The sequence below is a fragment of the Paramormyrops kingsleyae genome, chromosome 21 (assembly GCF_048594095.1).
Source record: "Paramormyrops kingsleyae isolate MSU_618 chromosome 21, PKINGS_0.4, whole genome shotgun sequence".
NCBI classification, from domain to species: Eukaryota; Metazoa; Chordata; class Actinopteri; order Osteoglossiformes; family Mormyridae; genus Paramormyrops; species Paramormyrops kingsleyae.
In genome coordinates, this window is record NC_132817.1 from 9716048 (window position 1) to 9741776 (window position 25729).

Below are 25729 nucleotides of genomic sequence, written 5' to 3' on the forward strand. Positions count from 1 at the left end.
CATCAAGTTAACGTTCAGTAGCACAGGTGGGTCATGAACCCACAAACCTTTCCCATAAAGTTTTTTTTCCCAGCCCATAAAAGTATCAAAATACACAAGATTTTAAAATCAAACACCATCTTCACCCTAAAGCAAATGGCTTTTGTTTGTAATATGCTTTATTATATTTTTTACTTAACGTTTTACTCGCTAAAGGTGAACTTTAAAAATCAATGTAATTCTGCATGACACATTTAAAAACAACTGCCATGGAATTGATACCAATACACACATGGGTGTTGTCAATGGATTCATCTGAAACTGAATCAAATGTCTACTAGAAATAACATGGATGCCCAAGGGTCCATACTTGCTTTCCAAGCTGTTCATTCAATGCTTATGTCAATTTTTTTTTCCAGCCAAACAAACAATATATATTTAAACATATACAGTATATAACGTTTTTACTGAAAACTATGGGTTTTTTTGTTCAAACACTGTGCAGATCAACAAAGCTTGCATTTAGTCCGCTCTGATCTATGATGAATGGCAAACAGATGAATATGTGCCAAACATCCATGCACTATTCAGTATTGAAAAATTAAAAGAAGCCTTGTTTTAACTGCAAAATAATGAAATGTAAATAATTGTTCTGTTTGACTTAAGATATAAAGTGTTTGAAAATGAGCCCAAATAAAGTGGCACTGGCTAGCATAGGATCTCGCTGATCAACACCACTGAAAATGGAGGACAGAGTTTAAAATGCTTTTGGATTAAGCTACCTTTGTACAGCTTTGCCCCTGATGGGCATGAAGTTTCAAAGCAATATTTGATTTGAACTCAGCAAAAAAAAAAAAATAGCTGCATCGCACATTTCAAAAAGTATGGGGACTTTTGACAGCAATCCATGTGACTGTGTTGTGTTACTTCTAAATAAAATCAATAAATACTCATAATGACAAAAGGCACTCTATAAACTGAGACCACACTTTTGCTCTTAAACGTACATTCTTATTCAGAGATCTGTAATAAAAATTGATTAATACCTACATAAAATATGCCTTGGATTCGTAAGGAAAAAAGACAGGCATGCCACACACTACACAAAGTTAACGGTGAACTTAAGATATATGTTCTTCTGGAGCACAGACTAACTTTGTAGCAGTTCAATGCTAATAGAATCACTAAAGACTATATTCTACTTTACAAGTAAAGGTACATGCCAAATGAAGGTGTCCAAGCATGCAATTGCAGGAGAGACCATATTTAACAGTGACAGTGGTCAACAATTTATCACTAAAGGTAATGCTGTTCTCTCCTCTGCATTTTTTACATGCATGTTAAAAACTTCATTCCTCATTTACTGCCTCACAACTGCAATACATGCCTTCCTGCACAGATGAGGAGAAAAAAAAAACATTGGTAAGAGTCCACAAGTTCATAGACATTGACTGGACTTGCACACAGAAAAGCAGAGGATAGAGGAACTTATGCACAATAAAACAGACGGAAGAGGAATTTATGGCAATTGAACCCCAGCTCCAGCAGGGGGTGTTCTATCCAGAAGTGTTGATGTAGAGCTGGCACTTTAGAATGTAGTCGATGACTGGCTGACTCAGGTAGTCCAACACATGTCCGTCTCCATGCTGAAGAGCTAATCTGTACAAACAGATGAACGTTTCAAGCTTCACTGTGATTTTGTAGAAATGCATTTATTCGCATGTGTTTAACTTTTTTGACTAACCTGCACTTTGTAGAACTGACAACAGACATTGGGTGGTTGATGTCATCTTTGACCACGATGATATTATCCTGTAAAAAAACAATAATAATAGTAATAAGTAAATAAATAAATTGTAATAAATAATTATAAAAATAAAAGGCCAAGAGTCATCAACTTAACAATATGCTAATAAATCAGTTCCAGCAATGAAACAGTTCTGTATAAAATGCAATAAAAGATTTTTCTTTGTGATTAAAAAAATATGTATAGCACCTTCCTCTCAGGAATGTAATCGATGTACTTGTTCATCACAAGTACTTGATTAATGTTGTTTTAGCTAAGAACAACATAACAGTAAATCTATATGAATTTAAATCATTTCAGGATGTCCTGAATTCCCAAAATTCCAAATACAGTGGTACCTCAGTTCTTGAACTCATTAGAACTCAAATTTCTTAAAAGTCGAACTAAGCAGTTAGAAAAAAAATGACCTAGAAGTTGATCTGAATGTCAGAAGTCGAACAATACGGGGTTTAATTACAGGTAAGGCAGGCAAAATGCAGACGGATAATACAGTAAAAGGACTGGGGAAACAAACTGAAACGTGGACTAAATACATAGGACTAATGACAACAACCAGAAACAGATGATCACACGGGGAGGGGGCGTGGCACACGGAAGGAGTGGACAATCGGGGCAGGACACATTGGTTTTTAATTTTTTTTACACATTTTACACATTGTTTGGATACATTTATTTTCTTACAAATTACTGTTTTGATAAATGTGCTTAGATGTGTTTAGTACAGTATATGCTCTTGTTTTATCCTGTTCATTTTGTGTTTAAATGCTAAAAAAAAAAACATATTTAGGTGTAATTTTTTGTGGCCGGGAACCAATTAATTATTACAACAATGCATACTACTGTTTGCTAAAAAATTGAACTGGTGGATTTGTTGTATAGCTGCTACACACTTGAAATGCTTTGAATATGACCCACTTGAATAATTTAGCTACGCAGTCAAATGGTCTGATGTTTGTTCAGGTCTGCATACATTTTAAAGTCAGCAAATTTGTAGATTATACTTTGCATCCAAATATTTAACTTTGAATTTTGACATTCACCTGTTTTTATATAAAGAAGGTCCCTGAGTTACCATGGTTACAGAATTCACATCAAAACAGAAGGATGTAAGAAATATTTGTTTGATGGTGTGAATTTCAGTGTTAAGAACAACAATGCTGAACAGACATTTTTAACTAGCAAGTTTACTGTCCTGAAACACTGAATTAAAGTTCACCTACAATTGAAAAAGTTAATTTAAGAGGTTTTTGGTGAAATTGACCTTGTACTTGCGCAGCACAGGAGAATGGTTCATAATGCTTTCTGTATCAGTGCCGTTACGGGGCACGACAACGATGCCAAAATCCCCCACAATAACGTCCATCTGAAAAGCGAGAGAAAGCAGGGCGGCATTCATTCATTTTCATACTTATTTTCACATGATCATTATTACACTCTATTACACCAATGAATTACTGTTTGAATACTGAGATTATACCAAATACATTTTAATGTCAGTTTTATATGTTATTTTTCTCCCAATCTTGAAAAGGATTTAATATTATGCTTATTTGTCATTATATATTTAGAGCCGCTATGTATTGGTCTTTTCAAACACAAGACCTAGTTTTTGTTTTATTTTCACAATTTCTATGCAATAAGCTACAAAATCTCACATCACTGCTGTCCCACAGCCCAGGGATACAGAAGGACTCCAGCAGGTCACTCCCGCAAAGCAGCAGGATTCGCAGTTCTGCACAACAAACAGGAATTTCCAGTCGAATGACTATCCACAGAGGCTATATATTTGATTGCAAGCAATGAATAAGCAAATATTCAACTCTCTTCAATACCCAGTAAATAGTATCTCAACTTCAGTTAACAAGCATCATTAATATATAAAAAAAGAAGAAATTTAACCAAAGTAGACAAATCTGTGTAATATTTGACACAAAATCCATGGTTAATGATTTGAAGAACTCACCAATTTCTTCATAACGAACTGCAGTGCCAAGGTTGGCATTCTCATCTTAAAAATAATTCATAGAAAGAAAAAAACATGTTAGTTCTTCACTGAATGAACAACTTCATGTGCCTGCATTTGCAAACAAAAAAATTCTGATTTTATGAGCGATTTTAAAAGGTTTAAATTGTTCTGGAATGCTACACAATGATATTCAAATGAATGGATATACAATGGGAAACTAGTCACTTTGCTAGAAAATCACCTGCCCTGTTGTAGCTGATGTAGGCTAAAGAGTTTACCCTATTATTACCCTGTTATTCCCTATATTGCTACTTGGCACATTCTGTTTACTCAGTCTAGCCTTTTCTAAAGAAGGCCAGTCACACCAATGTGGATGACATCATAATACGTATCATAGCAGATCCAATAAATTCAAATTCTGAGATTTACTCTCTTATTAAGTAATATATCTGTCATGCCCTGCTCATCCAATCCTCCCGTGTGCCACGCCCCCTCGCTACCTCATGTGGAATCCCCATGTTACCAGCTATTTCTTGTTGTTACTTAGTCTGATGTATTTAAGTACGCTTTCGAGTATGTTTCCTCAGTCCGGTCATTGACGTCATGTGCTGTAGTTGTCTCCTGATCGTGTCTTTCCTTCGATTAAACCCCGTATTTTCCCGACACCTCGAGTCCTGCCTTTGCCTCCTCGGTCTGTGCCCTTGTCTACAGCATATTTCATTCCAAAAGTTCACGTTAACCTTTAACAGCTGTCACACATTATCTTGGTCATTAATCCATTCTTCACAGCCCTCTGATTGTAGCAAAAACAAACCTGGCTACTGGAGTCTTTTAATTACCTGGCAACCATCCGAAATGAGTTGTGATCTCTACTTAGATTTATAGTCTTATAAAGCAAATGCCACCACAAGCAGCATAGAGCTAAATCACAAGTGAAAAAATTGTATAATTGCAAGACAATATACAAATTATCCTAAATAACTCTAATCTGTTCAAAACATTTTAGAAACACTGTGTGTGGACCTGTATCTATATTGAAGAACACTGGAGTAAGATTGTCGACAAACTCAATTTGATCTTCAGTGTTCAGGTTTATGCTGAATCTCAGTTTACTTCTTGGCTTACCTAGTCTTTATGTTAAAGGTTCTCATGAAAAGAAGCTTTTCAGTTTGTTGACATTTACGGCCTGGAAAAGTACTCTACTTACATGGATAGATGATGAACCAGCTACACTCTGGGGATGGCAGAGGAGAGTGTTTAATGCTATACTGCTGGAGTGTTTGACCTACAGGTCTAAATGTAGAAAGGGTGAACTTTACAGGATCTAGACGCCATTTGTTAGATATATTGGTCACGAATACTGTAATGAAAGGGTTACTCGACTGCAATGGTATGATACAGTGATTTTCATTGACCCCCCCCCCCCGCCCCTATCTCTTTTACTGAATATAAGTTGTTGCACTGCTGATAACTGAAATTACTGATAACTGGGGGACTGAGGCCCCCCATATATGACTTGTAATAATTTTGCACTTGTCATTCCTTTCATCCTGTGTGAGGCAATGGAAGATTATGTGGCCCTTTTATTTTGTTTTGTTCTGTTTTGTTTTTGAATGTGAGCTGCACTTGTTTAAGAGTCAAAGTTCAAACCACAATAAGGATATTTTCAAAAAAAGGCATTTTAAAAAGAGCTTTGGTTATCGTCACACATGTGTCTAATATCTAAACACATGTACTTACCTACAAAGGAGAAACGCTCATTGTGAGGACGGACGCAGCAGATTCTTCCTAGGCTTTCACTCATCTTTCCCCAAAACTTTACTACAAGGAAAAGAGAAGGAGCACATAAGCTGTGTTTGCATTATTACATCACCAGTGATACCATATATTGGCCTGATGATTCTGTTAATCTTATTATCCATCTTCCACTGACTTATCCTGGTCTGGGTGGTGGGCATAAGGCTGCCTGACACTGTGGACAGGATGCTGGAGGCAGGGCAGCAGTACCCTGCCATCATGCCAACACTAAGCCACCATGCCAACTATTATTGCTTATCAATTTACAATAAACATAACAAAACTAAAAAGACAATAATTAAACATACCCCTCTCCTTTTATCAAACTACAAAAACTTCAACTTGATAAAAATCTCAACGGTCTTTTTAAGCCAGAACACAAATGAAGAAATTCTGAACAAGAAACAGAAAGCCATTTACGAGCTGTAGGCTTGTTGTTTGGCTTGGAGTTCTGGTAGATGGGACTGGTCTCGTTCTGTGGCTGACCAATCACAGGTGTTGTGGATGGAGAATTGACATTGGAAAGAATACATCCTGTCACCCTCTGGGAAGGAAAACACATGCAGCAAATATGAAAGATAAAATACTGGGAACAAAGGCACAACAAAGAAGCATGAAAGCATGAAAGTCATTCAACATGAATAGCAAGGTCACTGCTAAGCTTTACACAGCACTGAAAGATTTGTGATAAACCTAGGAAAGACTCTGCTGATTTTTAGAACAGAGCAGGAGATTCAGCTATTATCAAGGAACAGACATTTACAACAGCAGGAGATTAATCGATTATCAAAGAGGAATTTGCACCCAGCAGACATACTCCAGAGCTCTCCAAGTGCTTACAAACAGTCATTAAAGCAAAATGACAGTTTCTATTACATCAGATGTTTGCAAGGTGAAGGACATCCCTCAAGGTTGGAAAAGAAGATTTTGAAAGGTAACCCAGAAAGTGGAGTACTGATCTGCTAGAGTGTAATAGGCCAACAGAGACACCCTCATTTGGATGTACGAGCTTCAGTTTTTGCTAGATAGATGGTTTACAACTTATACATGTTGCTTGCAGTTCTTGCTCAATCCGGTATTGCCTTTTGTTAGAGATGGATAGATACTCCCTCAAATTTTGACCACTTGTATTGACAGTGCAGGACTGAACCATCCAGACCTCAAACCATCTCTAGGTGATCAAAATAAAGGAGAGATTAGCTGTTGGCATATATAATCGGCATAAAGACCTCAAAAGATGCCAATGGATAGTCAGTCATACCGAAAAGTATATTTCCCAACCTGTCTGAAAGAACCCAGACGGTGATCTACTGAACACCAAATAGAATTTCTCTGCATCCTAGAGATGGGACACTCACCAGCAAGCAGAACATGTACCTGGCTGTGTCCTCAGAATGCCATGCTAATTTATGCTGAGCTTCAAACATACATTTTTGATTATTTGAATTTGAAAAACATGTGATGTATGCTTAAGCCAGTCGAATATCCCATGAGTCAAGAAACAGACCATCAAAATGACTTATGGTGAGAAGCAAAGCTAAAATAACAACCAAAATATTATCTTTAACACTATCCGTATATTTTATTTACAATTTACAACAAATTGTTTCATGTTAATTTGTGTGTCAAAATGTTGTACTCTTTTGCAAAGACGTCAACCTGGAAATGTAGGTTTATTTGTCATGCATGAGCATTTGCACACCCCAGCTCAAACATCGTGTTTCACTTAAACTCCAAATCTCTAGAAGGTAACAGCCTCTGCAGGGTAAAACAATTAAATATGTTCAATTTCAGACCACTTTAATGCAGAACAATTTGGTGAATTTGACAGACTGAAGTAATACATTTAAATACATTCAGTTCCTTTTATCAATATCTTTAAACTCAAATTGTGTTTTGCATCTAGAACCCATATTCCCCTGTCACGTTCAAAGAAAAAAACACCAATTTGAAAGAAATTTGCTAAAAATCAGTGTCAATCAAAATACCTGCATTATACTAAATGACAGGAAGAGGCGATAGAAAAATAGGTGTTATAATAAACAGCTGAGGAGGGGTATCCCAGTTTAAGTGGACATTTTCTTTGACATTTAGCCCAGACTGCCTGAAATCCAATAACTCTCGCTTTGTGATGCAGGCCCCTGGTTAGCATTTCTTGCATTTGAAAATGAGTTGTTGAACATCAGCCATGTGACCTTTATGCTCTGCAAAGCTGATGTGAGAAGTCCCATTTCAAAAAGGTTCATATTGTTAATGGTGCATCGACGTGGACATTCTGACCAATAACCGCTATATTTCTGTCTAATATCATCAATACCAATAATCAGCTGGGAGGGGCAGATAATAGACCTGGGGGGAGGGGGTTGCTGGAGGTGAAACTGGCTGCACTTGACAGCAAAATTTTTTGGAATGAGATTACACATTTATTTATTTGAATTATAAAGATATCTGGACCTCTTTTAGGTGGTACATGAGCCGATGAAATCTCTCTCCAACACGGAAAACAGCTGCTCGTACAATGAAGCCACTGTTATTTTAGTAGTTGCGTTTTTAGCTCTGGTTCTGTTTACTTGGAATATTGATCAATTTAAATATTGACTGGAAATATCAGTATGTTAACCAATATATCATTACAGATTGACAACCTGATAATTTTCAATGCAAAATAATATCAAAAAGAGAGAAATATACTGCTCAGGGATCACAGTCTCAATTCTGAACCATAGAGACAAAGAAAACAGGTACCACTGACTGTCACAAAAATATAATGATGGTGCTCTCCAAACTGATTCAATCAGTCTAAGTAAAGGTCAGGTTGGAGAGCATGTAGTGATCATCTCAAAAGCCCCAGGAAGTTTACAGCTTATACTCATTGGTAGCAGTTCCTGCTCAATCATGTCAGAAAAAATCAGACAAAATTCAAGATTAAAAGGATTCCTCACTAATGAGCATAAACCTCTCCTTAGGTTTTGCCTTACGATCCCAAAGGCACCTGATTAAATCTCAACAAAACTATGCAGAGAGCCATTGGTAACTGTGTCACCGAGGTTATTTCTGTGCTTGGCGTAATGAGGTCACAGTGATGTTTACCTTCATGAGGTCACGGTGATGTTCCAGCACACAGCATGTGGTTTTCCAGGAGTCCTGGTAGCACTCCCATGGGTCTACCCTATAGGAAAAACAATATTTTAATATTATCTAAACTTTATCTAACACAACAAACTATTCTATTCTATTCTACTGAAAACCACACATACAAAGGCAAAGTTTATAATGAGGACGGGTATGTTTGAAAACATTCACACAAATTCATGCAGAATAACACAAGAAATGTCTCAAAACCAATGCCATTTTTCACAGTTGGACTATGCAACTTATGTGTGGTGAAATGAGATGTGTGTCCACTCGCTTTCTGCTGGAACCATTTAATCCATTATGGCTGCCTACAACTACAACATATTGAAGAAATACTTCCATATTTATTGCCGTGGAATAATCAAAGAGACAATACTTTAGAGGTCTAAAGGTCTATTAGGGGGTGCTGGAGAGAAGGGTCCGTCGGATAGTCGAACCTCGGATTCAGGAGGAGCAGTGTGGTTTTCGCCCTGGCCGTGGAACAGTGGACCAGCTCTATACTCTCGGCAGGGTCCTGGAGGGTGCGTGGGAGTTTGCCCAACCAGTCTACACGACCGCGTCCCTCTGGGAGTCCTGTGGGGGGTGCTCCGGGAGTATGGGGTACCGGGCTGCCTTATAAGGGCTGTTCGGTCCCTATACAACCGGTGCCAGAGCTTGGTCCGCATTGTCGGCAGTAAGTCGGACTCGTTCCCGGTGAGAGTTGGACTCCACCAGGGCTGCCCTTTGTCACCGATTCTGTTCATAACTTTTATGGACTGAATTTCTAGGCGCAGCCAGGGCGTTGAGGGTGTCCGGTTTGGTGACCTCAGGATTAGGTCTCTGCTTTTTGCAGATGATGTGGTTCTGTTGGCCTCATCAGACCGTGGCCTTCGGCTCTCACTGGGACAGTTCGCAGCCGAGTGTGAAGTGGCTGGGATGAAAATCAGCACCTCCAAATCCGAGACCATGGTCCTCAGCCGGAAAAGGGTAGAATGCTCTCTCCGAGTCGGGGAGGAGGTCCTTCCCCAAATGGAGGAGTTTAAGTATCTCGGGGTCTTGTTCACAAGTGAGGGAAGGATGGAGCGGGAGATCGACAGGCGGATTGGTGCGGCGTCCGCAGTGATGCGGGCGCTGCATCGGTCTGTCGTGGTGAAGAAGGAGCTGAGCCAAAAGGCAAAGCTCTCGATTTACCAGTTGATCTACGTTCCTACCCTCACCTATGGTCACGAGCTGTGGGTAGTGACCGAAAGAACGAGATCGCGAGTGCAAGCGGCCGAAATGAGTTTTCTCCGCAGGGTGGCTGGGCTCTCCATTAGAGATAGGGTGAGGAGCTTGGTCAGTTGGGAGGGACTCAGAGTAGAGCCGCTGCTCCTCCGCATTGAGAGGAGCCAGATGAGGTGGCTCGGGCATCTGCTTAGGATGCCTCCTGGACGCCTCCCTGGTGAGGTGTTCTGGGCATGTCCCACTGGGAGGAGACCCCAGGGAAGACCCAGGACACGCTGGAGAGACAATGTCTCTCGGCTGGCCTGGGAATGCCTCGGGATTCCCCCAGAGGAGCTGGATGAAGTGGCTGGGAAGAGGGAAGTCTGGGTTTCCCTGCTGAGACTGCTGCCCCCGCGACCTGACCTCGGATCCAGCGGAAGATGATGGATGGATGGATGGATGGACAATACTTTAGATATAAAGATCTTTACAGGTTGTATCTAAAAATGCCCACTGTCCTTCAAAATAACAAAATGATGTTTATTACATATTAGAAAAAGTGACTATTCAAATCCTATATACACGGACAAGTAAGCTCACAAGAAAATGTATATCCAAGACAGGGGGAGAAGATGGACACCAAACTCAGAGCAAGGGTGGGATTCAAATGCCCAAATCTGTAAATACTGGGGTAATAAAATATGAAATGGAGAGGTTTTCAAAATACTAAGCTGAAACACTTTGACAAGTATAATATTATTTTTTAAACCAACATAAACAGAATTGTAGGGTGGTTAAAACCAGCACCAAAGACTACAGTAATCCTTAGTTACTAGGAACTATGGGGAAACACAGGACCCTAACAGTTCATGCTTTTGTGGCTCAGTAATTGATTGGCAGAGTCTGTCCATGGTTACATCCTGAGGTTGGCTGAGGTATACTTGAATCATTTCATGTTCACTTGTTTGGTTCTGAAGAAAAATGTACTGTTACCCACCTATTAAGTTTGGAACATTTCACACTTTTTTCACCACTGTAGTTTCACTGTTTTGACTGTCTTCTGAATTCTGCTCTCCGGCATTTTCCCTGATTTTCCTATCAGCCCAGGTCCATTCTGTTTGGATAGTAGTCATCCTCCACATGCACATATTTATGTGAAAATGGCCGCAGGATTTCACTGGCTATGCTATAATAATACTGTGTCTTCTGCAGAATTTTAACAACATGCAGATTGAAATAGCTAACCATCCTTTTTGTTCTACCTCCCACTCAGGGCCATCTGGTCATCATCCTAGAGACTGGGTTGTGATGCTTAATCATCTAGGTAGGTCAGCTAGTCATGTTCCCCAAACCAATATCACCCATTGCGACAGAGGAACGTCACAAAAGTTGTCTTGAAGTTCTAGAATTACAGGCATATCACTTCCAGCAGAATAACTTAACCCATCTAAGTATTTCCTGTGCCCGCTTGTCCTAGGCAGGGTCATAGGGTGTGGAGCCTATCCCAGAAGATATGGCAGGGAATAACTCAGGATGAGGCGTCAACCCATCACAAGGCACACACAGACACACACACCATTTACACACACATTCAAACAAATAGAATTATTAAAGTACAAAGATTGCTTAATGCAGCTGATTTTTGATTGGTTGATTCTTTTGGGGGGGGATGGTGGGGTTTAATTAAAAATGACCGTTGAATAAGTAAACATGAATTAATGAGCTCCACACTGGCACTCACCTTATCCAGTCAGATGACTCAACAGCTAGCTGACACATAGTGAGACGGTGCCGGCTGGATACCAAACCCTGAAAGTACACAGGGGTTATGCATGATAGCACATCGCATCCTATCACATCAAAGCAATGAACACAATTACAAGCAATCACATGAAGACCTTTTAAGAATGGACAGCCTAGAGCCGACCAATGCACCAGAAAAATACGTTTGAAAAATTCAACAGCAATGTATCTAACCAGAAATCATGACCTGGTTACTCAAGATATCCACAGACTTTGCAGTGAGCAGTTTAATAAACAAACTTTTCTTTCTACCCCTTTCTTTTTTAGCACCACTTGACTAGCATTGATGTTTGCATCTGATCACGCTGTGAGGAGCACGAGCACCCTGGCGCTAGGGTTGGGCAGATAATTAATATTTATATTATTATCCACCGCGTGCACAGCTAAGCTCATGCAAACTAAACATTCTTGTGTTTCTCTCTATCTGTCCTAAAGCTTGGTGTCCTAATGTATTGTTTTTTTGTGATTATGATGGTTATTATTCTTATTCAACTTAATAATTTGGGTATTTACCTTTCATTATACAATAATGACCACTGCCAGTGTGCTGTTTATTTGAGAAATATTTCCTACTCCTCAACTGAGGAAGTGTGACAAGAATGCTTTAATTGTGTTTAGAGTAGTTTTTTTCATTTGTGCATTTGTAAACACACATTAAAAGGGCTTTTGCCTGCTAAACCCACATTAGATTGTAAAGATTTCTGCCCGGTATCTCTGCCCTGTGACACAGAAACTGACTTTACAAATACACTGCTCAGAAAAATTTAAGAAACACTTTGAAAACACGTCAGATGTCAATGGGGAACAAATAATGCTGGATATCTATACTGATATGGGCTGGGTGATGCAGCAGGCTAGTCCATTTTCTGGATTTTTTCACTTTGATTTTCAGGGTAACTTTGAATTCTGCCCTCTGTAGTTCGATAATTTTCATTTCTAACAAACGAGGTGGCATCCTTTTGGAAGGTTAAATCGAGCTCCACAGTGCTGGGCAGTGAGCACAGGGCCCACTAGAGGACGTTGGGCCCTCAGACCACCCTCATGAAGTCTGTCTCTGGTCAGAGACATTCATACCAGAGGCCTGCTGGAGGTAATTTTGTAGAGCTCTGGTAGTGCTCATCCTGTTCCTCCTTACACAAGGGAGCAGATACCAGCCCTGCTGATGGGTTAAGGACCTTCTATGGCCCTGTCCAGCTCTCCTAGACTAACTGCCTATCTCCTGGAATCTCCTCCATGCCCTTGAGACTGGGCTGGCAGACACAGCAAACCTTCTGGCAATGGCACGTATTGATGCACCATCCTGGAAGAGTTGGACTACCTGTGCAACTTCTGTAGGGTCCAGGTATCGCCTCATGCTTCCAATAGCGACACTGACCGTAGCCAAATTATGCTATACTCTGATTAAAAAGTGTTCATTTAATTTTTTTGAGCAGTGTATGTGTGAGCAAAATAGTGGAAATTATATGCTGTACTGCACTGTTTTAAAGGCATTTTTAACAGACAACATTACCTGCAGTGGTGATCAAAATTAGTGAACAAGACACTTTTGTAATATACAAAGTCACAGTTTATTCGAATTCAAAGTTATTCTAACATAAATAGATATTTTCATCATATTTTATCAGTGAAAGACATGCCACGTCACAAAACAAATGGTTTAAACAAGAAATTTGAAGAAGGCATGCAATCAAAATTAGAGAAAAATTTGTTATACTTGACAGTTTTTCATTCTAATCTGAAATATCTTGAAATATCTGGCAACCCCAGTCTATTTGGCAACATTGGTAGGAGTTTCGCAGGATGGTGGACCTCTCCAAGGTGACCGAAACCCTGTGACATCAGGTTGCTCAAATGAAGGCTGATGGGATGACCCTCTTAGCCACTGCAGTTGTTTCAAGAGCTTCATTTCTCAAATACTAAAGCTGTACAATAAAATTAAGTCATTCAAGTCCTGGAAAAGGCTGGTTGCTCACATATGACGAGTGCACGAGTAAACAGGATGATAGGGAGACTCTCATGGGGGATCGAATCCACAGCTGGAACTGCTCGCCAAATTAGTTCTAGGCAGGGCAAGAACTTGTCTAGATAGGCTCTCGTTGTCTGGGACAATATGGACTGAAAGCCCACTCCGCGGTGACTAAGCCACTCACCAGCAAGAAGAATGAAAAGGTGAGACGAGCCCTTTGATGAGGAGCATGTTATGCTGACAGAGGAGTTAATTTCCCCAAGTTAATTTCAATGATGAAAGCAAGTTTAATTTAGTTGGTTCATATGGGAAATATTATTTGTGGCGTTGAATTAAGGAAAGACTCCACCAGTGTGTGAAGAAGTCAGAAAAGTTGGGAGGGGTAAGTGTTATGGGTGGGGTATGTTCTCTGAGTCAGGAGTCAGGCCTCTCATACTGTTACATGGTAAGATGAATTCTAATGAGTATCAGAACCTCCTTCAGCAACATGCAGTTCCTTCCCTATGAGCATCACCCAGTCAGCCAGTCATTTTTACACAAGGCAATGCCCTTACCACACTGCAAAACGGATATTCCTCAAAGCTGACAACATCCAGGTGAAGAAATGGCCAGCCCAATGTCCTGATCTGAACCCTATCAAGAATCTCTGGAAGATAATTGGCTACAAGACAATGGCAAACAAACCCGCTACAGTTACTGAATTGTGGAAAAAAACTGGCAGACGAGTGGAACAAGTCAGAGAAGTTTGAGAAATTGGTTACGTCCTGTGGGCGCTGATGTGCCAATCTTTTAAAGCAAGGGCTTCTGTGCTTACGAATTTCTAAAAGTACTAACCATCAGAAAAAGTTGACAGAATTCATTTGCAAGCTTCTTCTATAAAAAAAGTTTTAATTTTGATTGCATGCCTTCTTCAAACTTCTGTTCTATTCATGTTAGAATAACTTTGAATTTGGATAAGCTGTGACTGTATATTACAAAAATGTGTCTTGTTCTCTAATTCTGATCACCACTGTATCTATTGCTTGTAAAAGGAGATGCAAAATAGGCTATATAAACATATTCATTCATTCATTCATTCATTCATTCATCCATTCATGATCACATGGTTTAGAGTTATTTGAAATGTTGTTGCCTACTGCATAAAATGTATATAAATATTATTTATTTTTCATGTGTCACATTATTGTGCCCTATAGATGTATTGTGATCAGACAGAAGAGTGTAAAATTACAGATACATTCTTAGGTTCCTTTGTACAATTCTTAATCGTTTTTTAATTCAGGATTTAAGCCCTGATATCCATGAGGACATAACTCCTCAAATTAGCATTCTCACTAGGTTGTTATTCTGTAAATAATTTCCAACTAAGTACAAAATCAAGACATGTGTATCAGACACCAATTCCAGAAGTTGATCTCCACCATGTTAAGGAATCAATTTAAGGTTTTGTTTGTTTCAGAAGTATTTTCAGTAACAAATACGCAGGACGTTTCCTCATACAGGTAGCCAGAAATATTTAGCAGTGACAGATACCCATCAATACAGCCAGAATACCTTCCTGTCTGGATTAGCAGTGGCAGTAAATCCATTCCTGCCACTTCATTCAGACAGATTCAACTTTCCTAAGTGTCTTAATTCCTGATGTTATTGACGGCAAAGTTCTACGTTTATCAACCAAAGACTTCAACCCAATACAACCAAAGCCTCCTGCAAACTCCAAGCCAAAAAGAGAAATGAATGTTTTAAGCCGCCCTTCATATAGTAATATTTCAGTAAGTTACCACAGTCTTACACACATCAAATCACACTGAACTATCTTACCGGTTTTCCATAAGTGTCATGGACTGGGGAGATGATACCACCGATGACGATGAAACGGCCTGTCTTGTGCAGATATTCTCTGGCTTTTTCTGTACAAAAAAGACAAAGACCCATAATTGCCTTGTGTTAATTCTGAGCTACTTAATATGCTTGAATCACAAAGGTTTTGTGCTTGCCGCCTTAATTGGATTATTTGTCAGGAAAAAAATATATATACATTTTAAACTAAAATGATAATTGTCTAACAGATATATGACATATGATACTGTTTCAATAAAGAATTCTACACAAAAAAGGATCATTAAAATATGTACTCTATGATACTAATTGGCTATTGTTCAGTATTTCAAGTCATCCTGATTTGCTGCAAAAATTATGCAGGCAGATTTTTCCTGGTTTAGGGAAATTACATGTCTGTAAAAATGTTCTGCCAGTGATCCACAACTCAGAAAGTACAGCGTCACAGGGATTTAGGGTCCGGAGCCTAGAACAGGCAGCACAGGGCACAAATTTTGAAGACATTCCATCCAGACCCTTCACATGCATTAATAACTGTGAATCAAGATGGATAGATGCTATTCACCTACTGTTTAGTATATAAGCTACAGATCGTTTACCACGTGACCACTGAATATTTGTGTTGGTATTTATTACATTTTGAAAGCATATCTGATAATGAGCTGTGAACAAACAACCAAGAGAAGCTCCAATTGACCTTAAAAATCTTCAGCACAACCATTTTCAACTTTATGTAGGCATATCCTGAACTTCAAAATGGGTTCAGAAACCAGCCAGCTAAAATGCAAGCATAAATAGTAGCTAAATCAGCCAGTAGATAGTTTTTTACTTCTTAGATTTGTAAAAATCACATGGCACTTTGGTTGTTTATTATATAAGGCTAAATCAGTATAGATCATGCTGCTAATCTGCAATGTGTGTTTGTTTTTCCTGATTATACTCTAAATGTTATACTCTGAATATCATACTCTAAATATCATACTCTGAATGTCATACTCTTAATGTCATACTCTCACTGAGTCAGCATGTACTCATTCCTTCATTCAGCTTTACATATGGAATATACTGCTGGGCATTTCAGAATAACTCGAAGTTCTCCTGAGACTGATTCTGACTCTTCCACTTTTGGCATTTCATCTCTGCATTTCAGAGCCCAGAGGGAAAAACCCGACACATAGCAAGACACATTTGGGCCCTCTAAACAGCTGAGACAGAATTAAAGTGTTCATTTTCACTCAATCTAAAAATACATTTAAAAAAACAAACATTTTAATGAAAGTCTGTAGATTGCACAGTCTTAACTTTTTTTAAGGGCATGTTTGTACAAGCATGAAGTACAGTGAAGATTAAAAACAACATGAAAGTTCACCTGACACATTCTGATATACAGAAAGAAAGAAAACACAAACGTAACATAGAGCAGAGTAGTCTGCCTTGTATTGTACCTGCCTGGGGGTGCATGTCTCTCTGTGACAGCAGGTACTGCAATTTTACACAAATGTCGGCAATGCCTGGTAAGGCAGAATTAAGAAATCAATGCACATATTGAATACTTGAACTGCAGGCGTCTCCACATCCAAAAATATTTCAAATATATGAATGGCAGATATGGACCCCACATGTGATTAAAAACAGCGTTTTTACATATTTTATTCCTCAAGATTTTCTCAAACCAATATCAAGCATAGTGTATGTAAATTACATCTTAGGTGAAGCCTTCTTGCGGGAATGTAAGCTCTATTCAATGTGACATGGCATTTGACATTTTTTACAGCCATTACAGCAACATGCTTTCTTTGTAACAGACAGCCTCAACTTTCCTGATCACCATTAATTCAGAATCTCATTTTTATTTTATTTATTTTACATAGCATTCTTTCACAACCACGTTTAATCATAATATTAGTTATATATTGGGGGCAAAATCCGAAAGCTATTGTTCAATGAGTGTTTCGCAGGAGATTGGTAGTTTTACTCAACTCTTTGTGAAGTGCCTTATGTCTAAGTATTTATTATTGCTGTGTTGACCCAGAAATGTAACATACAGTCACTACCAAGCTTGTCAGCTGCCTAATGAAACTCTGTAAAGAGGCCAACTTAAATAACCAAATATCGATTCCAGCCAGGTTGTAGATGTCCAGCAGCAAACACTCGTGACACGATCACAGTTTCTATACTTATAGATGTTTTTCCTCAAACAACAGAACCAACAGAAGCAGAGGGACAGATTTCAGCTCTGTGGAGATGCATCTTCAATCATGCATGAATTCAAATACAAACCATATCAACTGGCATCTCAATTTCAAATCTTAATTTATAAAATTGAGGATTCTTAAGATGCCTTTTGAGCAATAGGCCTGTTTATGTTTGACATTGGGGAGGGGGATGTTAAATTAAATTCAGGTAAAAGGCCTTCATTTATATGACACCGACCACATTGAGGTGAGGAAGCCTTCAGCGGCTCTCAGCACTCACGCATTGCCCCCCCTCTCTTCAGCACACACTGTCTGTTGGCACCATTTCTGCATTCACTTCAGATGATGATATCAGTCATACGACTTCTGTCCAGTATCTGTTACTTCCTGTTTCCTGTGCTCCTTGTTCTTCCAGCTACTTCTCCAGTGGTGTTTCTTATTTTCTGCCACCTCAAGCCTTGAAGTGGATGCCGCTGCTCTCCTCTCTCCCCACTGGCCCTGCCTGGCACGTCACTGACCGCACTGTAGCTATCTGCTGAGTTACACAGGCCCCACCCCCGCTCCCACTGGCCCTGCCTGGCACGTCACTGACCGCACTGTAGCTATCTGCTGAGTTACACAGGCCCCACCCCCGCTCCCACTGGCCCTGCCTGGCACGTCACTGACCGCACTGTAGCTATCTGCTGAGTTACACAGGCCCCACCCCCGCTCCCACTGGCCCTGCCTGGCACGTCACTGACCGCACTGTAGCTATCTGCTGAGTTACACAGGCCCCACCCCCGCTCCCACTGGCCCTGCCTGGCACGTCACTGACCGCACTGTAGCTATCTGCTGAGTTACATAGGCCCCACCCCCGCTCCCACTGGCCCTGCCTGGCACGTCACTGACCGCACTGTAGCTATCTGCTGAGTTACACAGGCCCCACCCACCACCCTTTCTCTCTCTGGCTTCATCCCCTGTTTCTCTGTCATCTGTCGATTTTCTCCATGAGTCCTGGCTTCTATGTTGCCCCCTGGCATCTTGGCATACCTTCCTATTTTGCTTGCCTTATCATCGCTTCACCTCAGTGTGTCTTGGATGGATTCATTAAGGGGAATTTTTTTTAAACCAACATTTTAATTTACCCAAGGAATCCCTATAAATTCTAAATTAGCATGCACTGTAGAACCCCCACAGTCCCCCAGTTTTGAGGATCTGCCGTCAGCTTAAACATGACTAGAAACCCTCCAGTGCACCACTGAGGAAAGCGGAAGCCACCAAACGCACAAGCTTTGAAAAGTTCACACTACTGCATTCATCACTCTATCACAAAAGCCCAGGCATCCCTGTTCCTATACTTGGATGTTCATTCGCATACACATTCCTACATGAATACGCAACATTCCGCATTTCTGAGGAGTAGCTAAGCTCATTTGAAGCAGCCCATTCTGACAAACTTTTGTTGGTCAGTCCTCTAGGTGACATAGGCGGGCTTCAAGGGCACCAACTTCTGGGGGAGCACCAACTTCTGGGGGGGCACCAATTTCCCAGCCAATTTCACTTTGCCTCGGATGGGGGGCGCCGGCTGTAATGCTCCCCCAGGGCATCAAATTGGCGAGGACCAATTGTAAGGAGGGCGCAGAAATACACAAGTAAGTTGGATCCAGTTGTCTTGGATTAGAAATTAGTTATTTAAATAACCAAACCAACCCAGAATTGTGGGACTCACCACTAAAAACCCTAATAGGAATGTTTGTTCCTGTTTACTCACTTAATTCATCTTTGTTGTAAGAACCTTAATGAATCATTTTGTCTATGTACTACTCATAGTTACCCAGTGGACATCCTTCACAGTTATATATTTTTAATCATTTGTAAGCTTTAAAAAACACCATGAACAGTCCATATGGGCCTTTGAGCTGAAAGGAGAGGGCAGACACTCTCTCACGCTGGTAGAGGGGAGGTATTTAAGTCATGGGTACATTAGGCATGCTTGAAGGGAACATACACATACAGAAGACTCACAACAAAACTAACAAGCCAGAGGAACAGGAGTGCCAGACTAAAAATAGGGTTTCTAAACCCCCTGGTAGACATCGCCATCTTGTGCACCTCGTGGGAATGTTAAACTCACCCATTACTAAGAAACACACATGCCCCTCCCCATGCTTCTTTGACTAGACTCAACTGGGAGAATAACATCAACCTGCTTTCCATTCAGATGATCACCACATAGTTACCTACATGTGGTTTACTTTCAACAATCAGAACTCATTAACTCTAATATTGACTAACGTGTTTTGTCATTTATTCTCCATTAAACTTTGTGTTTATGCATTAGTTGGTCTTATACTGTATAAATGTTTTGGGCTGCACCCTGATCAAAATGTAAGGAATAGGTTCAGCAACGTTAGCCTCCATTTAAACTTTATACATTCCATAACATGGTGCCTAAGGAATTTCCTTATCCATCATTCATATCCATCAAATTTACTAAAATTCCTTAGCTATGCTTTCTGTTTAGCAAAATAATCATCACTGACTGCTACCCTGAGGTTGTAGCAATTCAGAATATTATTATAATAATTTATAAATCTCGATTTACAATAATATTTACTATGCATAAAAAACCTAATGAGTTCCTACATTTTATGGACGTGTGTAACCTTTATTTGTTCTATCCACTAACATTTCCTACATATTTTCATTTTCATATACCTACAACTAATTCAACAATGCAATCTTTATTCTCACCCATAGGCAAACTATTCCAATAAAATACCATCAAAATTTCTCATGTATTCAGGTCAAGTATCAACAAAAAATATTTTAAACATGGTTATTCATAATCCCTTGTATTTTTACATAATCATTAAGATCGATATGGACTGGATATTACTAAAGATGTTGGAAAGCTAACCAAACATGGATAGTCAGTCAACAAAGGAAACCACTCACACAGCTGAACAAATTTCTTAAGTTTTCTAGAAAAATAGGCCTCCTACCTGAAGAGATACATTATAAACAATTTACAAACAGTCTAAAACTAGCATAGTTCAACATAAACTTTTTTGACCTCAAAACCAAAAGGGACTGGATTCATATATGATCTATCCATATATCAACAGATTATATCAGACTTCATAAATAAGTCATCAGATGTGAACTGCCAGAAAGCCTCTTTCTAAAGAATAATTTTCAGAAAAATTCTATAAAAGGTTACCCTTTAGGTTATTTATTTGCCGTTTTCACTGTTCAGTGAGCACAAGATCACCCACAGATTTAGGTTTTCTTATTTACAGCCATCCCAGGGTGACTCTGCTGAGCTCTCATACCGTAATAATGAGGCCCATGGGCACTACAGCCAGGACCCTCATAGACCCCTTAAAGACACTCATAATATTGCCCTTATAACTCAGCAACTCAGTACAAGCAATGTCATCGGGTAGCTGACAGTATTACCACTTGGGATTCTCCTCCACGTATTCAGTGTGGAAAGCGTCTCCACTTCCTTGCAGCCTTTATTCCATGTTTATTTGGAGTATACTAATAAAAATGATAGGAACTAATTTGTTCTCATTGCAAGTCCATTATGCTTCTGTGTAGTAGAACTGCAATTAGCAGGAAGAGAAACTTATAATGTGAAAGTTTTTACTCTTAATAGTGGGAATATTAAAAGCATCAGTTTCTCGTTGCAGACCTCTGACTGAAGAATTTTTGTTTGTTGGTGATTTATCAACTTGTCTACAAAGAATGTCATTCAAACCCTGAAATGTCCGATGGTCACTAATTTTAGCACCAACATTGGCAGAGAATTTCAGTAATATGCACCATCAATACCACAATTATGTTACATTTTTTACCCCAGTTCAGATGTATGCAAGAATGTACAGTGGTACCTCGGAACTCGAATTTAATCCGTTCAGAACTCCGGATCGAATCCTAAAAAGTTCAAGTTCTGATCAAATTTTCCCCATAAGAAATTATGGAAAACCAAGTAATTGTTTCCCGGTCCCCAAAAATTGCACCTAAATGTGTTTTCCTTAGCATTTAAACACAAAATGAACCGGATAAAACAAGAGCATATACTATACTAAGCACATCTAAGCACATTTATCAAAACAATAATTTGCAAAGTAAGAAAATAAATGTATCCAAACAATGTGTAAAGAAACAATGTGTCCTGCCCCGATTGTCCGCTCCTTCCGTGTGCCACGCCCCCTCGTTAACCCCGCGTGGAATCCCCGTGTGATCAGCTGTTTCTGGTTGTTGTCATTAGTCCTCTGAATTTAGTCCGCGTTTCAGTTTGTTTCCCCAGTCCGGTCATTGTATTGTCCGTCTGCGTTTTGCATGTCTTACCTGTAATTAAACCCCGTATTCCCCGATACCCCGACGTCTGTGCCTTTGTCTCCGTTCCATCCCTGCTTGGCACAGCAATATTATAATTAAATGTATTAATGGTTTATTATTAATATTAAAATAATTAATAAGAAATGTGTAAACATGCAGGATGCTATAACAGCGAATGAAAGGCTGAGACTGAAGCCTTACCCTTTGTTTCTGCTTAGAGACGTGCGGCGTGACTCATTTCCCCGCGCGTACAAGTTATCTCAGATCGTCATTCATTGTTCGACTTCTGAGATTCAGATCAAGTTCTAGGTCATTTTTTTAACTGGTTGGTTCGACTTTTAAGAAATTCGAGTTCTAATGAGTTCGAGAACCGAGGTACCACTGTAATTAGTTGTTTTTCGGAGGGTTTGAGGAAACAGCCACAACAACACAAAAGCGCGCGCCCACACACACATACATGGACAGACGGCATAAAATTACACACAGATAATTTAGCATATCTCAGCATTTCCAGAGATAGTCAGATTCTCATTTGGTGACTCAAACTAAGCACTATCATAACTTGCCCTATTCATTGGAATCTTAAAACAGAAACAACACATTAAAATCTTTTATCTGCAAGGTTTTGTTCTGTCAGTCAGTCAGTCAGTCTTTGCTTTCAAATGACACCTACTTTCCAATTACTAACAGAAACAATGACTATTCATTGTACTAAAACAAATTTACATAAATAAATATGTACACATTTGTCCAGGATTTTCCCTCTATAACCATCTGTTCATATAATAGCGGACCAAAATAGTGTTTATTATAAGAAATACTGGGCAGCTACTCAAAATAAATGTACCATTTCCCCGGACAGCGCAAATAAAACCTTGGTTTTTCTTGAAGTCAAATTTAGCCTCTGCTGGCACATCCGCATCTGTGACCCAGTACTGCAGATACCTTGTGTAAAATGTGGACAAGACCTACCACTGTCTGTTTAACGGTCGAATGAACCAGTTGGTGGCCCAGACTCTGCTCATTTCTCAGTTTGACCACTCTGCTATCCAGGCATCTCTGTCACCAGGACACTTCATCTCATCTGGGAGGTCCAGCTTGTCTTCCCAAAACATGCACATTTCACCCCCAGCATTTACCTGTTCACCTGATACCAATCAACCTGGATACAGGATGACTAAGGAGAGGAGTTTCTTCAAAGGGTTTCAGAACTTCATAAAGCCCCTCAAGGTTACCACACTGAGCATCATCAGGACCTGTTCAAAAGGCTGGATATTTAAATCCCATTTCTAATAATTCTTGCGTTTTCAGTAATGGGAAATCACTTGTCACTCATAATTGCAGAATATATTCTACTCTTAAGAACAGGATTTAAGGATTTACATTAAGGATCTATTGAAACTGCAATGTATTATCAATAGACATATGACCTGACTGCTATTAAACAATGGCAATTAATAGAATTATATGATGATACAATTTTTTCACATGATAATATTGAATGAACAAATATTTTATGTAGCACTATGGAAACTAGCCAAAAGAATAACAACAAACAACAACAAAAATGGAATGTGGTTCTCCTTCTGCTTTTTGTTTATTTTATATGCACTTCCTTAATTTGTACGCACTGATTTCTAAATACAAATATATTATGTGCAACAGAGATTTAGTACGTATACAACAGAAGCTACATATGTAATTATTTATATTTCAATTTCAAGGCCAACATGGGAACAAACCGTCATTTAAATAACGGATACAGTGCGCCACAGATAATACATTTATTATTAATATTTAGTTATTCAGAGAATGGTTACGTCCGTAATGGCGCGTTCAGTTTCAGTACCACTACGCCAAGACAGCGACTGACAAGCGGGGGATTAAAAAAGCGCATGTATCACCATCATACCGCAATATACGCACACACATCAAAACACATGTTATTAAAGGACACAAAAAGAACGATCGAAGCCTAGATTTTCAATGAAACCTCACGTGATACAAAGGGAAAATGACAATCTTACCGAACATATAAATATGTCCTTTGGTGATGGGGTTAAAGCTGCCACAGGACAATAAGATGACATGTGTTTTAGAAGCCTCGGTCATGATGACTGGCTTTCTTTTTTAGCCCTTTTTCTTCCACACTGCACAAACGATGTTTTGTTGTCTTTTTTTGCTATCACAATAATAGGCGAGGCTCACGCTGGCTGCTGCACCGTCACCCTACCTAGGCGAAGCGCGTCACCGCTCCCACGTCCATTCATATTTAAAGGCGCAGAGCGCTTCGAGCTTCTTCCATGTCGTTATTAATATCCGGGGCACCTTTTTAGCAGAAAATTTGACTCATCTACACAAATTGCAATGGAATGCAAAGACAAAGCAAAAATATTACTAAAATGTAACTTCACATAGAGCATCCACATTTGGATGAGTATTTTCCCGTCATCTCCATTTCCTTTATTGCAGATATTATTAATCTCCATGTCCCATGTTTTGTGATTACTCCAAACCGTGTGTGAAATTGTGCATGGACCATATCCAGACTGAGGCAGTTCATATGTAATCGGAAATGTAGTCACTGCCATTTATAGTTTTTTGATTGTATTTTTCGCTAATTGGTTAGGTTCTGTGCCAAAATGCTTTTTTCTTACTGCATCAGGGCAATCTCAATAAATCATGATTAACATTGTACAGGGAAGCACTGTAAAAATACAATTGCAGTAACTGCGTTTTACTGCTGGTTGCACACGCACGCACAAATGAGTTTTCCCTTGTGGGGACTGGAAAAATTGTCACAAGATAAAAAAGTGTCAGGGTCAGCCCCCATCTGACCCTGTCTTTGTATCTCTTCCCTGTGTGGCGGGCAGCCATTGCTGGCAATCCCTCCTGTCTTTGAACTAGACCCTTGTGTGTATCCCCTACTCCCTAGACCACCACATAGCTCAATGGGCTGAGTGTGCAGCACAGAGGGTGTACCTTGCAGTTGTGGTTTGGAGGCCAGCGTCACCTGTTAATTGGTTTTCTGTTTTTCCTTGTGTTTATTAGTCCTTTGCTTCCCTGTTCTAGTTTATTCTTAGTTTGATATTGTTTATCTCACTGTTTAATTTGTCTTGTTTATGGTTTTCTGCGCCTGCCTTGGTTATGTTTTGTTTTGCTTGTTCATTGTTTTTTCTTCTAGCATAGTATTTCCTTGTTTCCTATGTTTCAGATCTTGTAAGTTCCTTAGTTGTATGTTATTTAGTGTTCATTTCTTCACCTACACCTTGTTGCCCTGTACCCTCGTGGATTGGTTGTTTTTGATGATTCACACCGACCCTTTGTTAGTCCTCATTATCATTGTATTTAAATGCCTGGCTTTGTTCATTTCCTCAGTTGGTCACACACAACGACAGAGGTGCATACAAACACACACACACATCGACAGAGGTGTACACACACACATACTGTACACACACACACACAATGGCAGAGGTGCACACACACACAACAACAGAGGTGTACACAGATACACAATAACAGAGAAGTACACACACACACACACACAAAGCTTTTGGATTAAGTTTGTATTATTCATATATTATCCATTGTGAAAACTACACACACAACATTTGTCTACTATATTTATATGAACAACGCTGATTTATAGTTGTGCACCTTGAGTGAATTAACCTGAGGTCTTAAGTCCTTGCAGGATTTTACAGAGTTATATTGTGATTGTTGCACTT

General features: G+C 39.5%; 1 protein-coding gene across 1 annotated transcript; it reads right to left on the reverse strand.

Annotated features, from left to right (window-relative positions):
* Positions 1 to 140: 140 nt before the first annotated feature.
* On the reverse strand, positions 141 to 24268 carry nmnat2 (nicotinamide nucleotide adenylyltransferase 2). Its single transcript, XM_023819078.2, has 11 exons — positions 24026 to 24268; positions 15457 to 15545; positions 11608 to 11675; positions 8640 to 8718; positions 5970 to 6093; positions 5493 to 5573; positions 3750 to 3794; positions 3442 to 3518; positions 3048 to 3149; positions 1724 to 1791; positions 141 to 1638 (listed from the first exon to the last, which is right to left on the reverse strand). The coding sequence occupies exons 1-11, from the start codon at positions 24108 to 24110 to the stop codon at positions 1536 to 1538; spliced, it is 921 nt and encodes a 306-aa protein (XP_023674846.1). The 5' UTR covers positions 24111 to 24268; the 3' UTR covers positions 141 to 1535.
* Between the last annotated feature and the right edge of the window lie 1461 nt (positions 24269 to 25729).

Coding starts and splice junctions, on each gene's coding strand:
- nmnat2 (XM_023819078.2), bottom strand. CDS start 24,110: ATGACCGAGGCTTCTAAAACACATGTCATCTTATTGTCCTGTGGCAGC. Junction 3,150..3,441: donor GGCTGTGGGACAGCAGTGAT/GTGAGATTTTGT, acceptor CTCGCTTTTCAG/ATGGACGTTATTGTGGGGGA. Junction 1,792..3,047: donor CTGTGCTGCGCAAGTACAAG/GTCAATTTCACC, acceptor GTTTTTTTACAG/GATAATATCATCGTGGTCAA.